Here is a 16,794-nt window from a genome sequence, read left to right on the forward strand (position 1 = left end):
ATGCTTGCTCCTGATTTTCAGATCCAGGCTGACTGTAGATACTTAAGGCTCTGCTTTGCATCGAGCTGTGGAGCAGTGCTGCCGGGTGTGGAGCACCCCTTCCCGCAGAAGCATAGTGAAGCCATACCTGGAATGAGGTGGCAGCTTTGGGTGGGCTGAGATGTTGGGATGAGAACCCCTGATAACACCCTTACATGTCCCTGCATGCTGCTTTCCTCCACCTACTCTGTTTTACTTGAGGCAGCAGGAAAAGCTGTTCATGCACATTGTTTCTCCACCTCACCTAAGCTTTCCCCATCTCTCCCAGGGGCACCATCGTCAAGGCTCGGGACAAACTCTACCACCCCGAGTGCTTCATGTGCGACGACTGTGGCCTCAACCTGAAGCAGAGAGGGTATTTCTTCATTGAGGAGCAGCTGTACTGTGAGACGCACGCCAAGGAGAGGGTTAAACCCCCCGAGGGATATGACGTGGTGGCTGTTTATCCAAACGCTAAAGTTGAACTCGTCTAAGCCTGGGCTGTGCTCTGGAGAGGTCGGGTGTGCCCACCCACGTTCTCCTGCCAGCTGTGAGCAGCGCGGCTGTAATCAACCCCGATTACCAAAGCCCAAGTTAAAATGCTTTTTCCTAGATAAAACCATTTACACTTGGGATCTCTGGAGAATGGTGTTGAAAGCATTCAGACAGGTTTTCCCTTCTTTTTGGCACTCTGCTTTTTGCTGTGTTGGGTTATTAGTCTGTGCTATAGTCTTATCCAAGATCTGTGTAAATATTGATTAATTCTCTACTCTGTTTCATATAAAAACCTGTATTCCTTTTTTTTTTTTTTTTTTTTTTTTGTGCCCTCCTTCTACTGAAGATGTTTTAGAAGATGTTTTAAAAGCTCAAAGAAAATAAGGCACTTTAGCAAAAGAAGCTGTCTCTTATGTCCTGACCCTAATCTTCTGTCCTGTGGCTGCCCCAGTGATTAAAAACCAATCCCTGAGAGTCAGGACGATACCAGTGGGTGCCTCAGTCAGCTGCATCCCAGCAGATGTGTCAAGGAAGGGTGGTCTCTTAAAGCAGTAATTATAGTGAAACTCCCTGGACCAGGGCAGTGCAGTTTGAAGCTGACACGGACTGATTTGAGTTCCCCAAGAGATCTCCACACTGAGTGTGTGATGAGGTTTTTTTCTTCCTTCTTCTACTCCTAATTCTATTGTTCTGTCATCTAATCACTCAAGCACACCTTGAAAAGACACTGCAGTAGTCTGGAGCACCCTTTGATTATCCCTGCTTCTGCGCACAGATGCCTTTGCTTTGGCCATTGTGACTGTTCCCCAGTTTTTGCTATAGTTTTGCAGTCCTTTATTTCTAGATCCTCAGATCACTGCTATCTGGGTCTGCCTCCCAGCAGGGAGGGGGTGATAAAATCCCTCCAGGCACTTAGGGAATAACTGGAGCTTGGGTGAGCCCCAAGTCCCAGGGCGGCAGGATTAGTTTTATACCCATCTCCCAAGGCTGTGCCTTCAGCCACGTCCATCATCCACTTTATTTGACAGGGAAGAGATTTTGTGGATCTTGAAATGTTGCTTTGTTAGATAAATGTGGGTTTTTTCATGTTAATACTTGGAGGAAGGAGAGAGAGAGTTGAGTTGCTCAGCTGCTGAGTACTGCTGTGCAAGGTGATGGGAGCTGTGTCTTTGCTACCATGAGGTTACTTCTGCTTTGCAACAGCCTCACTTTGAGAGCCTCACCCCTTTCCCTCCTGGTTCTCCATAAGAGGGAAAACTGTGGATTGGAGGAGGGTTGGGAGCATGATCCTAGTTGGGGCTGAGCAGGTAATTTCTTCCTACAGGTTCTGCACCCCAGAAGGAATTTTAGGGTGTTACTGGTCTCCATCTAGATCTCTTCATGCAGTGCTTTACAGAGATGCAGCAGCTCCTGCCCTGTGTCCCGCAGCCTCCCAGCAGCCCTGGGCTCCCTCCAGCTGGGTACCACAGGGATGCTGGCTGTGTGCATTCCTGCTAGCAGCCGGACATCCACCTCCCCCTCCTTCTGCCATCGGAATTTTTAATTATTAAATTACAAGAAACATGGAAATTTTTATCACAGAGCTGAACCATGTTTTTCTTGTATTTGCATGACCTTGCTTGGTCAGTTGGACTCTCTGAAGGGGAATGTTTGGGACAAGTGTAAATGAGGAGACTAATGGTAATCAGGTGGGAAGCATTACTGCCCTGGTTTGCAGGGCTCTACTTGGAGCTCCTTAGGTTGCCATTGTTGGAAACATTTATTCTGAATTCCTCTGTTATCCTTACACATAGCCGGTTCGAGCTCTGGTGCCTGTAGCTTGAGAGTTCGGGCTTCACCCAAATCCAGGATTGAATACAGCTCAGCTGCATGATGGAAAACTCAACATGAATGGCACAGGGTGCCTTTCCCCCTTTTCCAGGCAGACATTTGGACCTGCCAGTGGTGCTGTTTGTCACTCCCTGAGGCTTTTGTCCCCATTTGACTCCACCTGCATGGTGGCCATATCCTTCAGGATGCCAGGAGTCAGCAGCCCTGATACAGGGAATGCCAAGAAGTTCTTAAGTTGGTTCATTGCCCTCATTTTAAACACCCAGCTGAGCCAGGGCACCCTTGGTGGTCTTGCTTGGCTGGCACACCAGTACAGCACTGGGAGTGCTGGGCATGGAGCCATTCTTTTAATTTGATCCCAGGTTCCCTCAAATGAGTATTTCCACATGGCCTCTCATGATACCCTTTCTTAGGAATAATCAATTCACTTGATCCCCCTGCAGAGCTTGGAGCTGCCTCACACAGGCCCATCCCAGGGCACATGGTTTCCTGGCTTCAGGCCACCCCATTACTGTTGTGAGGCTTGCAGGAACAGCCACAGGCAAGTGTCACCTTCTGTGTCACCAGATAATGCTGTTAAACTCTGTAAAATATGGGGAGGGTGCTGTTTGTATGAAACAAAAAAATAAAATTGTATTATGGGTTTTGTCTGACATCACTTGGCCTTTGCCTGGTCTGTACGTGTGGGGTTCCCCTGGTATCCAGGTGAGGACAGCTGGATAAACTTCAAAAAGCATCTTGGAGTTATGAATTGCATCTCTGTACGAATTGCAAATGTGAATTGCTTTTCACATTTCATTGAGAGCTCGTTTGAGGTTTGGCCTATGTTTTGGAGGGAGTTGGTGTGGGGTTTTTTTAACTTGAGATCTTCCTGGGATCCTACATCCTATTGGGTGTGGAGATGGGAAAGGCCACTGTGTCTCTGCCTGTTACATGATCCCCCACTGGTGCCTGGCTCCTCTCCACCACTGTGACCCAGCTTGTCCTGTGATGGTCCAGAGCTTTGCTGCATCTGCCCCTGCACAAGGCCAGTGAATCAGTGGTTTTGGTGATGTTTGACCAGCCATGGTGACACTCCAAGGGAACCTTCTCCCACCTGATGTCCCAGGCTCTGCAGTGCTGGGGGTGTTACTGCTGTCACTGCTGGAGTAATCTGGGCCTTCTTCCCAAGGAAAGGTTATTGCTGACCCTTGGAGTACAGAAGCCCACTGGGTGGTGGGAATGTGGAGGATTGGGAGGCAAGGGCAGGCTGGGGTTAGCAGCTGTGTCAGAGGGATGTTTGCTTCTGTAGCTCAGTCTCGATGGGTCTGGTTTTAATAGTTGATTGGGATTCAAATCACTGGTGTATGGGAAAGTCAGAAGGGACAATGAGGTAAGTGCCTCCAATATTTAACCTCAACAGTTTTATTTGGCAAGTGTTCATATATGGAAATTGTCTGTATGTGCCTAAAACATTTAAAAGACACAATCTCTGAGAATCTGCATGTGGCAGGAAAGGTTTTCATAGTGTGGGTCTGTGTAACTCCATGTCTAATTAGTGCACGTATTCAAATAATTAACATGCTTATGACTCTGCAGTTAGTGATTTTTCTGTTCACCCTTGAATGCACACCTGTTGGATGTATTTCTGTGGTTTAGCCACCACCATCCCTGGCCTCTCTGCCCTGGGCATTAATGGTGGGGGGCTTCAGCCCCTTGGGGTGATCCCCACTGTGAGACTGAAGGGTACAGAGGGCCTGGGCAGCACTGGGGCCCCCAGATCCTCTGCTGCCCATGCAGCTACTCTGACTAGCCTAACACTGGGAGCCTCCTCTCTTCTTTAGAAAAAAAGAGGCATAAGCTCCACCATGATGAAGCACAGCATTTATTAACTAAATGAGGTGGGACCAGGGCCAGACTGATTCAAGTTTTAATCATTTTAACTTTTTCCATGTATCATCATTAAAGTTTCTGCCAGGCATTATTTCCACCACCACACCCCTGTTCTGCTGCAGCTTTTGTTTGGAGTGGTTTACCTTTTGTCTCGGTTTTGAAAGACAGGTGTCTGCTAAGGAAGGCAGAGGCCCCCCTTGAAGTGGCAGATATAACCCCTTTTCCCTCCAAGTTATTATATTTTGAAATCAAGGGCCTTTAGGCAAAGATGTGGGAAATAGGAATAACAGTTCTTTACTCTATATATATATATGTATATAACCAGTCAAACAAAACAACAACAACTATGGCAGTAACAGCAAACACAAACCCAGTGCCAGCCTTCTCGGCTGTCAGGCTATTTCCCCTCGGGTGCAGTTCTGCTCGCAGCCGGCAGGGGCGCTGGCGGCTCCCGGTGAGCAGGGCAGGTGCGATGGTTGGGATCCCGGGAAGGGATGGGACAAAGGCTTCACAAACCCCTGGGCAGCCGATCCCGGGCTCTCAGGAACAGCAGGCTGGAACGGCAGGGACGAACGCAAATCCCGGGTGGCAGATGAGATGTATCCAGATGGGAAAAAACCACGGAGGCCCAGGCAGGCAGGGCGAGCAGGGCTACAGCGTAGCGAAAGCTCGAAGCAGCAGCGGGGCAGGGCAGCCACAGCCCGGTCTCCAGCAGGGCAGGGAAAGTGGCTTTTGGGGTCCCGGCGTTGTTTCCAGCAGGAAGAAAGAACGGCCAAAAAGAAAGAAGCAGCAGCTCCTTTCTCTGCAGCTTCTCTCTCCGGACGCTCAGAGCGAACTGACCCCACACCCAGGTGTAGACAAAGGAGTAGCCAGGCCCGCCCCACTCCCCTTTTTGTCTTTCTTAAGTACAGCTATTTGTCCCCTAGCAACATGCATATGGGAGAAAATTCCTTTAACAGGAAAAAAAACTAAGACTAAACTAAAACCCCAACATTATCCACCCCGAATTTTTTCCCATACTAACATGTTACATGAAACTTAACTTTTTTAACCATATAAATCTATGCATTACCCAAATTATATACAAATATACATGCTGATACTGATACAAGTACAGAGCCATGGGTAGTTCACCCTAAAACAAGGTCCCCTTGAGGTAAGCATCGGGTCTCTCCATCCTTTTGCATCACCCACCAGGTGCAACCTGGTCCCTGAGCAAAAACAACCCCACGGATGGGTTTGTCTTTGCTCAAGGCAGACTTTACCCAAACAGTTTTTCCAAGCATACCTCTCATGTGCACCACTGGAACCTTATCCCCGTCTGTTGTTTGTAGGGGTTCAGATTGGGCAGGGCCTGCTCGGCTGGTGGAACCTCGAGTGTTAACTAACCAGGTGGCTCTTGCTAAATGCATCTCCCAGTTTTTGAAAGTCCCCCCACCCAGTGCCTTCAAGGTGGTTTTAAGCAGTCCATTACACCGCTCAACCTTCCCAGCTGCTGGTGCATGGTAAGGGATGTGGTACACCCACTCTATGCCATGTTCTCTAGCCCAGGTGTTTATAAGGCTGTTCTTGAAATGAGTCCCATTGTCAGACTCGATTCTCTCAGGGGTGCCATGCCTCCAAAGGACTTGCTTTTCCAGGCCCAGGATGGTGTTCCGGGCAGTAGCGTGAGGCACAGGGTAGGTCTCCAGCCATCCAGTGGTGGCTTCTACCATTGTGAGCACATAGCGCTTGCCTTGGCGGGTTTGAGGCAGTGTGATGTAATCAATCTGCCAGGCCTCCCCATACTTGTATTTGGACCATCGCCCACCATACCACAGAGGCTTCACCCGCTTGGCCTGCTTGATCGCAGCGCATGTCTCACAATCATGGATAACCTGGGAGATACTGTCCATGGTTAGATCCACCCCTCGGTCTCGTGCCCACTTATAGGTGGCATCTCTGCCCTGATGACCTGAGGCATCATGGGCCCATCGAGCTAGGAACAGTTCTCCTTTATGTTGCCAATCCAAGTCTATCTGGGACACCTCTATTTTCGCAGCTTGATCTACCTGTTTGTTGTTACGATGTTCTTCATTAGCCCGGCTCTTGGGGATGTGAGCATCTACATGACGGACCTTCACGGATAGCTTCTCTACCCGAGTGGCAATGTCTTTCCACTCTTCAGCAGCCCAGATTGGTTTTCCTCTGCGCTGCCAGTTTGCCTTATTCCACCTTTCCAGCCAACCCCACAGAGCATTGGCTACCATCCATGAATCAGTGTAGAGGTAGAGCTTTGGCCACTTCTCTCTTTCAGCTATGTCCAGAGCTAATTGGACAGCTTTGAGCTCAGCAAATTGGCTCGATCCACCTTCTCCTTCAGTAGCCTGTGCAACTTGTCGTGTGGGGCTCCATACAGCGGCTTTCCATTTCCGGCTAGCGCCTACAATTCGGCAGGAACCATCAGTGAAGAGGGCGTATTGTCTTTCACTCTCTGGTAGCTCGTTATATGGTGGGGCTTCTTCGGCACGTGTCACCTGCTCCTCTTCTTCTTCAGAAGATAACCCAAAAGTCTCACCTTCCGGCCAGTTTGTAATTATTTCCAAGATCCCAGGGCGACTTGGGTTTCCAATTCGGGCGCGCTGCGTGATGAGGGCAATCCATTTGCTCCAAGTAGCGTCGGTGGCGTGATGCGTGGAGGGAACCTTTCCTTTGAACATCCACCCCAGCACCGGTAGTCGGGGTGCCAGGAGGAGTTGTGCCTCTGTGCCGATTACTTCTGAGGCAGCCTGGACTCCTTCATAAGCTGCCAGGATTTCCTTCTCTGTGGGAGTGTAGTTGGCTTCAGACCCTCTGTAGCTTCGGCTCCAGAATCCCAGTGGTCGGCCCCGAGTCTCACCAGGCACCTTCTGCCAGAGGCTCCAGGACAGACCATTGTTCCCGGCTGCAGAGTAGAGCACGTTCTTCACCTCTGGTCCTGTCCTGACTGGGCCAAGGGCTACGGCGTGAGCAATTTCCTGTTTGATCTGGGCGAAGGCTTGCTGCTGTTCAGGGCCCCAGTGGAAATCATTCTTCTTGCGGGTAACCAGGTAGAGAGGACTCACGATCTGGCTGTACTCGGGAATGTGCATCCTCCAGAAACCTATAGCGCCTAGGAAAGCTTGTGTTTCCTTCTTGTTGGTCGGCGGAGACATTGCTGTGATCTTATTGATGACCTCAGTGGGAATCTGACGTCGTCCATCTTGCCACTTTACTCCCAGGAACTGGATCTCTCGGGCAGGTCCCTTGACCTTGCTCTTCTTGATGGCAAAACCAGCTTGCAGGAGAATTTGAATTATTCTCTCTCCTTTCTCAAACACTTCGGTTGCGGTGTTCCCCCACACAATGATGTCATCAATGTACTGCAGATGTTCTGGAGCCTCACTCTTTTCTAGTGCAGTCTGGATCAGTCCATGACAGATGGTGGGACTGTGCTTCCACCCCTGGGGCAGTCGGTTCCAGGTGTACTGCACGCCCCTCCAGGTGAAGGCAAACTGAGGCCTGCACTCTGCTGCCAGAGGAATGGAGAAGAATGCATTGGCAATGTCAATAGTGGCGTACCACTTCGCTGCTTTGGACTCCAGCTCGTACTGGAGCTCCAACATGTCCGGCACGGCAGCGCTCAATGGTGGGGTCACTTCATTCAGGGCACGATAGTCCACAGTCAATCTCCATTCCCCGTCAGACTTGCGCACAGGCCAGATGGGGCTGTTGAAGGATGAGTGGGTCTTGCTGACCACCCCTTGACTCTCCAGCTCGCGGATCATCTTGTGGATGGGGATCACAGCATCTCGATTTGTCCGATACTGCCGGCGGTGCACTGTCGAGGTGGCAATTGGCACTCGTTGCTCTTCCACTTTCAGGAGCCCAACTGCAGAAGGATTCTCAGATAGTCCAGGCAGGGTGTTCAATTGCCTAATGCCCTCTGCCTCCACAGCAGCAATCCCAAATGCCCACCTGAGTCCTTTTGGGTCTTTGTAGTAGCCATTCCGGAGGAAGTCTATGCCCAGAATACACGGGGCCTCTGGGCCGGTCACAATCGGATGCTTTTGCCACTCCTTCCCAGTCAGGCTCACCTCAGCTTCCAAAAGGGTCAACTGCTGTGATCCCCCGGTCACCCCAGCGATGGATACAGGTTCTGCCCCCACATGTCCCGATGGCATTAAAGTACATTGTGCCCCAGTATCAACCAATGCATCATATTTTTGTGGCTCTGATGTGCCAGGCCATCGGATCCACACCGTCCAGAAAACTCGGTTCTCCCGTGCCTCTTCCTGGCTAGAGGCAGGGCCCCTCTAGCCCTGGTTATCATTCTTTCCCTGGGCGTACATGCCCGAGGTACCTTCAAGGGGATCCGACATATCATCCTCCCTCCTGTAATGCCTGGCAGCTCGGTCACGGGAGGCTGAGGCTACCTTCACCTTAGCGGAACCCCCTCGGTTAGTGCCTCCCTCCTTGAGTTCATGCACCCGCGCTGCCAGGGCAGAGGTGGGTTTCCCATCCCACCTTCTCATGTCTTCCCCATGCTCACACAGGAAAAACCACAGCTCAGCTCGTGGGGTGTACCCTCTCTCTCTAGCAGGGGGACGACGGGCTCTGACTTGGGGGCCTGTGACTCGCACTGGTGCCACACTGACCCTCCTCATCTCCTCCCTCATCTCCTCCCTCATCTCCTTCATCTCCTCTTTGAGGTCCTGGACCACAGCAGAGACATGAGCTTTCAGCGGGCCATTGATCATGCTGTCATAATGCCTGAGCCTGTTGGCAACAGAGCCCACTGTTTCTCGGGTATTGTCAGCATCAATCGTTGCAATGAAGGTGGTGTATTGTGATGGCCCTAGCCTTGCCAGGTTCCACATCATCTGTCCTGTGCACCTGACCTTATCGGGGTCATTATCATGCTGTCCATCCTTCCCAAAGAGTACCTCTAATATTGCCACCTCTCTTAGCTGTTGGATCCCTTGCTCGAGTGTCTTCCACTGCATTCTATGATGATACTCCTGCATTCTTTCTTTGTGAATGAACCTTTCTCTCACACTCATTAAGAGCCGCTCCCAAAGAGAGAGAGGCCCTGGCTCCCTCACAAATATCTGGTCCACACCTGGGTCCTGGGTCAACGATCCCAGATACCTTGCCTCACCACTATCCAGTTGCACACTTGTGCCCATAAGGTCCCAAACCCGAAGCAGCCAGGTGGTATAAGGCTCACGCCCCCTTCGCACAATGTCATTTCGCATAGCACGGAGACTGTCGTGCGACAGGGACTCAGTGATGACTTCTGGCTCTGGCTCTCCTGCTGGTTGTGAGGGCCCTGGTTGCCCATCATCATTAACTGGTCGTACTGATTTGGTCTTATACTTCCTCCTTTGCACAGGGGCGACTGCTGCTGGCTGTGGTTGTCCTTGTGGTTCAGCTGAAGCCTGGACGGTTGTAACATCCGTGGGTTCCATTGCTGCACCATCGGACTCACCCTCTTTGGGGCAGGGAGAGGGTTTTTCACTAGCTGAGGAGGTGTATTCCCTTAGCAATTGGCATATCTCCTGGCGCACCTGGCCCATCTCCTGGCACATCTCCTGGCGCACCTGGCCCATCTCCTGGCACATCTCCTGGCGCACCTGGCCCATCTCCTGGCATATCCCCTGGCGCACCTGACCCATCTCTTGGCACATCTCCTGCATCCCTTTTGCCAGTACCCCCACCCAGTTTGGGTAGTCCATTTCTGAGGTGGACTGTTGGGCAGTATCAGTCTGTGGGGCGGGATCTCTAGTGTCTGGGGCTGTGGCAGGCTCTGGCTCTGGGGTAGGATCTCTAGTGTCTGGGGCCGTGTCAGGTTCTGGGGTAGGATCTCTAGGTGGACTCTGGGGCCGTGTCAGGTTCTGGGGCAGGATCAGGCTCTGGGGTAGGAACTCTACTCTCTGGGGCCATGTCAGGTTCTGGGGCAGGATCTCTAGTCTCTGGGGCTGGTGTCCGGGTAGATATCCAAGCCAATCTCAACTTATCCTTGAATGCTAAATAGAGTAGGCCTATCAGCAGCAGATGGTTAGTATTCAGAGGGAATTTAAACCCTTCGAAAATTGATGGGGTGGGCCCAAAGAACTGGTTGAGGGGTTGGGAGAAAACTTCCCCTGGTGTCATTTCCTCACAGAAGGTACCATTGTTAACATAACCCCAAAAACATGTGCTCAGTGTGTGATAGCTGTTTATCCATGTGCCCACATTCCGGAGGAAGTTAAAAACCCATGAATTCCTCACCTTCTCGACCCATAACGCAAGCTGGATAACAGCAATGGTAGCCTTAGTCAGAGGACCCATATTCAAGTAAGGAGCTGCAAAGGGGAAGAATATAGCCACGGCCACATGCCACCCAAACCAGGGTAAACTAGACCACATAGTGCTGCCTAACAAGGTTCCAATATCCAGCACACAAAATAAAGTTATCCAGGAACTGTTATTCCTTTTTCACCTCTATCTCTTAATGCCCTCAGGCCCCACGTTGGGCGCCAAGATCTGTCTCGGTTTTGAAAGACAGGTGTCTGCTAAGGAAGGCAGAGGCCCCCCTTGAAGTGGCAGATATAACCCCTTTTCCCTCCAAGTTATTATATTTTGAAATCAAGGGCCTTTAGGCAAAGATGTGGGAAATAGGAATAACAGTTCTTTACTCTATATATATATATATGTATATAACCAGTCAAACAAAACAACAACAACTATGGCAGTAACAGCAAACACAAACCCAGTGCCAGCCTTCTCGGCTGTCAGGCTATTTCCCCTCGGGTGCAGTTCTGCTCGCAGCCGGCAGGGGCGCTGGCGGCTCCCGGTGAGCAGGGCAGGTGCGATGGTTGGGATCCCGGGAAGGGATGGGACAAAGGCTTCACAAACCCCTGGGCAGCCGATCCCGGGCTCTCAGGAACAGCAGGCTGGAACGGCAGGGACGAACGCAAATCCCGGGTGGCAGATGAGATGTATCCAGATGGGAAAAAACCACGGAGGCCCAGGCAGGCAGGGCGAGCAGGGCTACAGCATAGCGAAAGCTCGAAGCAGCAGCGGGGCAGGGCAGCCACAGCCCAGTCTCCAGCAGGGCAGGGAAAGTGGCTTTTGGGGTCCCGGCGTTGTTTCCAGCAGGAAGAAAGAACGGCCAAAAAGAAAGAAGCAGCAGCTCCTTTCTCTGCAGCTTCTCTCTCCGGACGCTCAGAGCGAACTGACCCCACACCCAGGTGTAGACAAAGGAGTAGCCAGGCCCGCCCCACTCCCCTTTTTGTCTTTCTTAAGTACAGCTATTTGTCCCCTAGCAACATGCATATGGGAGAAAATTCCTTTAACAGGAAAAAAAACTAAGACTAAACTAAAACCCCAACACCTTTGCTTTTGTTACTGCCTGTCTGTCCCAGGGACTCAATCTCAGTCCATCCGTTCCTCTGAGGATAAATGTCCTGTGCCATAGGAGGGGGATTGAGGGAAAGAGGCTCTTTGGAAAAGTTCCCTCTCTTCCCTTTCTCATTTGTGAAAGAACTATTTTAATTTTACTTCAGGGAGGAAAAAAATCTTCCCTACACATATAGTAAAACCCAGAAAACTGCTCCCGATTCTAAGGAAATTTATCTGCAAGTAGTTTTGCTTCTGTTTCTCCCCAGCAAATACTCTCAGAGCTCTTCCAGCCCAGGAATAGCTTCTCCACCAGGACACTTAAATATTCTGAATTTTTAAGTAGTTCTAAAGCAGTTCCTTTTGCAGGAAGCCCAGTGGGGAGGGCCTGGGCTGGGGTCAGTACTACTTTCAGGGCAGTTGATGTGCACAGGGTCGCACTTCACTCTGCAAAGATACTGCTCAAGCCTGGTTCAGGCTTTTGGCTTTATTAATGAGAATAACTATTTTCTGAAGAAACATCTTAGTTCTTCACTCCCAAACCTGAAGGGTTCCAGGAGGCCAGTGATGAGTGTGTCCTCCCCAAGCTGCTGGCACTGTGGGACCGTGGGTTGGGAGGACTTGGGCTCACCAGTGGGACATGGACACCATCACTGGAAAATCCGGCTGGAGGGGCTCTCAGGAGGCCACACACGCCTTGTCTGTGTCCCTAGGCAGTATCAGCCACCCATGACCCTCCCAAGAGGTGTCTAATCTGTCCTTGGAATGGAGAATCCGAGCTTCCCCAGGCAGTATGTCCCCCAACATCTGGGGGAGTGGAGGGGGTATAAAGGAGGGCATTGGATGCATGATGTGCAGAGGAATGTATGGGATGTGTAGGGGAGACAGTGGTAAATAGCTGTGCCTGGGATGCAGGGGTCTATAGAGGATGTGGGGAGTGGATGAGGGGCAGAGGAGCTGTCTGGATGCAGGGCCGTGGGGCAAGTTAGAGCTCCATCCAGGCGCTGTGCTGTCTCTTGCTCCATCTAGTGATGAAAACTGAAATATCCAGCGGCTTCCAGCAGGATGGGACAAGAGCCAGCTCTGTGAGGAGTCCCGGCGTGGTGAGGAGGTTCTCAAGAAAGAACATCCAAATCCACCCAGAGGGCAGCGCTTCGGGAAACCTCTGGCAATGATCGCTCCGGGAGAGGTCGTTTTACAACGTAGTGATGGGCTTGAGTATCTTGTCTTTTCTCTGGCAAGACCTCTGGCGATTCCTTGCTCTGATGCAGCCCTTGACCCACATCACTGAGCTCTGACCCAAAGGCTGGGGGCCAGGGAAGCAGGACGCGTTTGCCTCGATGCACCTGCTGCTGCTGCAGAGGAAGTGTGTGCTGGTCCCCACCAGGGCCAAAGCAATATCTCTTCCCTGGCTGGAGTGACCTTACACCAAGGAAAATTACTGAAGTCCTTTGTGGGTGGTGGATAGCCTTGGGAAAGCTGACTGCACTTGAGTAGGTGGGCTTTGGGAGGGTTTATCTTAAATCCTCACACACATGCTAAAGACATCTCTTTAATCCATCTCTTTTACAGCATTCCTACCACAAATAAGATGAAAAATCATTCACACCAAATGTTTGTCTGCTGGGCTTTGCTTAGGAGGAGAGATGTTCATTCACCACTACCAAGAACTGGGAAGTGGTGGCCATAATGCCCCTAAGGGCTCCAAGTCCCACAAGTTGGATTCAAGTGAACATCAGGCAACTCTTGGCACTGCTCCAGGGGTACTTGCACTATATTGCTGAGAGAGCAGAAAGGCAGAGATAAGAGCCTTTTTAAAGGCTGCTAAAGATAACTTTTTCCCAGATGCTATTGGTCCAGTGGGATGTGACCCTGATGGATGTGATCACCAACTCCAGGGCAGGCAGGAGGGCAAGGCCAGGGCTTTGGGCAGAGCAGGGCTCTATCACACTCCAGCAGGGTGGCATGGGAGCTCCAGCATGTGGTACAGAGCCCCTCAGAGGACACATACAAAATGGGTCTTGCTTTGATAAGCAAGTTTCCACATGATCCAAGTGCTGTGCAATCCACAAAACTCTAAACTGTCATGTGCTTTCTAATTCCCAGCTCTCAAGACAGCTACTGGGAGGGTGGCACAGCTATCCCACCACAGCAGAGGATCCCTTCAAAGGAGCTTTGCCCTAGCAGAAAAAGCAGAGCTGCTGTGAGCAGTACCACCACACTCTGGAGCAGAGCAGGAGCTCTGATGCCAGCAGTAGCACAGTGTCACACTAGGTGAGGATAATGTGACTGCACTGGGCTGCTCCACAGCTAGGGGCAGCTTTCTGCTTCCACAAGAACCAAGTGCCTGCACCAGAGGTGGTGTCTCAGCCATTCAAAGATTTGTTCCATCTCCCTCTATAATGAACTACTCCTTTGCTCTGCTGGCTCTTCAGTGTCTGATTTCAGTTTACAGGACTCTCCCTAACCTCATTTCCCATAAAATGCTCTTCATCTAATAGCTGAAAATGTCTTTTATAAGGGTGTGGAAAAATTATGGAATTGTTTTGGTGCAAAAAGCCCCCCAGCACTATCAAGCCCACCACTAAACCATGTCACCAAGTCACATATCTTCATGTGTGTTAAATCCCTCCAGGGATGGTGACTCCACCACTGCCCATGCCAGTGTCATGAACAAATTTTCCCTAATATCCAACCCAAACCTCCCCTGGTGCAACATGAGGCTGTTTCCTCTCATCCTATTGCTTCTTCCTTGGGAGAAGAGACCAACCCCCACCTCACTTCCTCCTCTTTTCAGGGAGTTGTAGAGAGCAAGATCTCCACTGAGCCTCCCATACTCCAGAGCCCCTCCTGCTCCCTCAGCTGCTCCTTGTCAGAATTATGCTCCAGCTCCTTCCCTAGCTCTGTTGCCCTTCTCTGGACACATGCACTGACTTCCTTCAGAAGGGTCAGTTGGAAGAACGAGGACTGGTCCTTCCCCTACAGTGAATTTGCTCCACAACTGTCCAAGCCATTCACTGGCCACTGTTTCCATGTGGTTTTCATAATTTCCATGCTTGGATCACAAGTGGGGTTTGCAAGCTGGGGAGCACTGTTATGAATGGATGATGTGGGTTTAAATAAGTCCCTGCCTTTTGTCCAGGCTTCTGGCAGCAGGCAGTTGCATTATTGAGGTGGCCAGCACCCCAAGACCCACTCTCATTTGCAAGTTCTTTAATAATGGCTGATTCAGTCTATTATAGAATGAATTATTTATTAATAGACACAAAACTAACAAATGTCAGACTTAAACCAGACTTTTACTACACAGGAATAAGACAAATGAGAATACTAGTATTATACACTTGGGGTTAAAGGTACCATGAAATTTGCAGCTAGCTAAGAAATAGTATAACTTAGGATCCATTGTTTCTTACCACCAAATTGTTGAAGGGGCACACATCGAAATCCTTTCCCTCAATTTCCAGAAAAGTAACCACAAAGTTGCATCCAAGCTTCGGGAAGAAATCTTCTCACACGTTCCCAAGGAGTGTGTAAGAGACTTCTGCCTCTGTGATAATTCATGTGGACTTTTATAGACATAAGGACCATGTCTTTTGGTCACCGATGTTTATTTTCTTTTATCTCTTTCCACATCTGCTCTCATACCACGATGTGTACTTGGGGCTGGGGCTCAGACTCTTGGTGCCTGGAGGTGACCCCTTACTGGGCTCTCTGACCCCTTGCTGGGCTATTAAACTGGCCTGAGTTATCTCTTCCAAATGCCCCAGCCATGAGAGAGAGGAGGATGTCCTGCCACAAGCACCCAGCAAAAACTCTGGGTTATGGTGATTGCAGCAGGAGCTTGTGGTGCTGTGGCAGAGCTTGTGTCTTAAGTTACAGTGCAAAATGTAACCAAAAGTATGTATTCTATCACCATCTTAACATGTTAAAACCAGGTGGGGCAGTGTTCTTTTATCTCTTCCATGACACATCCCTGATAACTCCCTCCGGGACATATCTTCTGTTAATGGGCTATCAAGCCTCACTGCATGACTCATAAAATTACATCATCCCATTTTGAGATGCTCTGCCTGGGGGAGGAACCAAGCATCCCAAACTGGATATAATCTGAGGTTTGGAACCCCGCACTCAACCCTTACCTCCTGGATTCCCAGAGGAAAAGAGCTACATAACCACCACTGGACCTTCAGAGGAAGAGCAGGCCCTTCTACAGGATCACCGCTTCAATAGAACCACATCCATCACTTCAGGAGGACTGCAGCCACCATTTAATCGGACTGCTACCACCACCCTGACCTACAGGGTGTCAGGTTGTATTCTGTCTCTGTCAGTGTTTCTGTACTACTGCATTTATTTTTAATTTTCCTATTAAATTGTAGTTCTGATTTAGAGTGTCTCACTGGATTGCTTTCAAACTAGTACAGCTGGCTAGAACACGAGGGATTTCTATAACTGCTAATTTATGCAGGTTCACATTGTAAGAGAAAACACTGTGGTGTTTTCACGTCAGACACGTGAAATTTTAGTATGTTAAGGATACATCTGCAAACCAGATAAACCTAACCATGTCATCTACCACTTACTGAGTCAATGTCTACCACTTACTTTTGATATGCTAAATTTGCAGCCTAACCACAGTTATTTCTGAGCACTGCAAATTAGTCCTCTGTAATAAATTACTGTTGACTGAATAATTACTAAGATTGCATTAACATTAATGCTTAAGACAATACAGTCCACAACCCTAATCTCCCCATGGGAGCAGGCATGCATTGCATTTCTTTAGTATGGTTCTTGCACAGCCCCAGGGCACGGCAGGGCAGGTGGAGGGCTGCTGCCTGCTGTTGCCTGATGCTGCCTGAGAACCCCTGATCTGTCCCAACTGGCCCCCACCCTCCTCTTATCACTGGGGACAGCTTAGACTGTTCAGTAGCCCAGGCCCAGCATGAGGATGTTCTCTCCAAACAGGAGATACCTGAATCTTCCCACGACATGGGTTCTTCATCCCACATCTGAAGCAGCAGCAGATCGCTGCCTGGCCAGATAAATGTTACCATCTGCTTCTCCTCCCCAAGCACCGCCAAGCCATCGCTCCCACTCCGTGCTTCCTTCCCACACTCCTGCGTCGCCCTCTGTGATCTCTGCTGGAGCAATGCTTTCCAGCCTGCTCTCGCCCATGAGGCTGGCACGGGAATC

The 16,794-nt window shown here is 50.2% G+C and overlaps 2 protein-coding genes across 2 annotated transcripts in view; one reads left to right on the forward strand and one right to left on the reverse strand.

Annotated features, from left to right (window-relative positions):
* Window positions 1-2,998, forward strand: part of PDLIM4 (PDZ and LIM domain 4) — a 45,002-nt gene extending 42,004 nt beyond the window's left edge. Inside the window, exon 7 of the mRNA XM_010413073.4 lies at window positions 308-2,998. Coding sequence (XP_010411375.1) covers window positions 308-512 — 205 coding nt within the window. The 3' untranslated portion in view covers window positions 513-2,998. The remainder of the gene's footprint in view (window positions 1-307) is intronic.
* Window positions 2,999-8,509: 5,511 nt separating this feature from the next.
* LOC120410769 lies at window positions 8,510-10,644 on the reverse strand. The gene is made up of 2 exons (XM_039559928.1): window positions 10,122-10,644; window positions 8,510-10,078 (listed from the first exon to the last, which is right to left on the reverse strand). The coding sequence occupies exons 1-2, from the start codon at window positions 10,621-10,623 to the stop codon at window positions 8,529-8,531; spliced, it is 2,052 nt and encodes a 683-aa protein (XP_039415862.1). The 5' UTR covers window positions 10,624-10,644; the 3' UTR covers window positions 8,510-8,528.
* Between the last annotated feature and the right edge of the window lie 6,150 nt (window positions 10,645-16,794).

This window comes from Corvus cornix, chromosome 13 (genome assembly GCF_000738735.6).
Source record: "Corvus cornix cornix isolate S_Up_H32 chromosome 13, ASM73873v5, whole genome shotgun sequence".
Classification (NCBI taxonomy): Eukaryota; Metazoa; Chordata; class Aves; order Passeriformes; family Corvidae; genus Corvus; species Corvus cornix.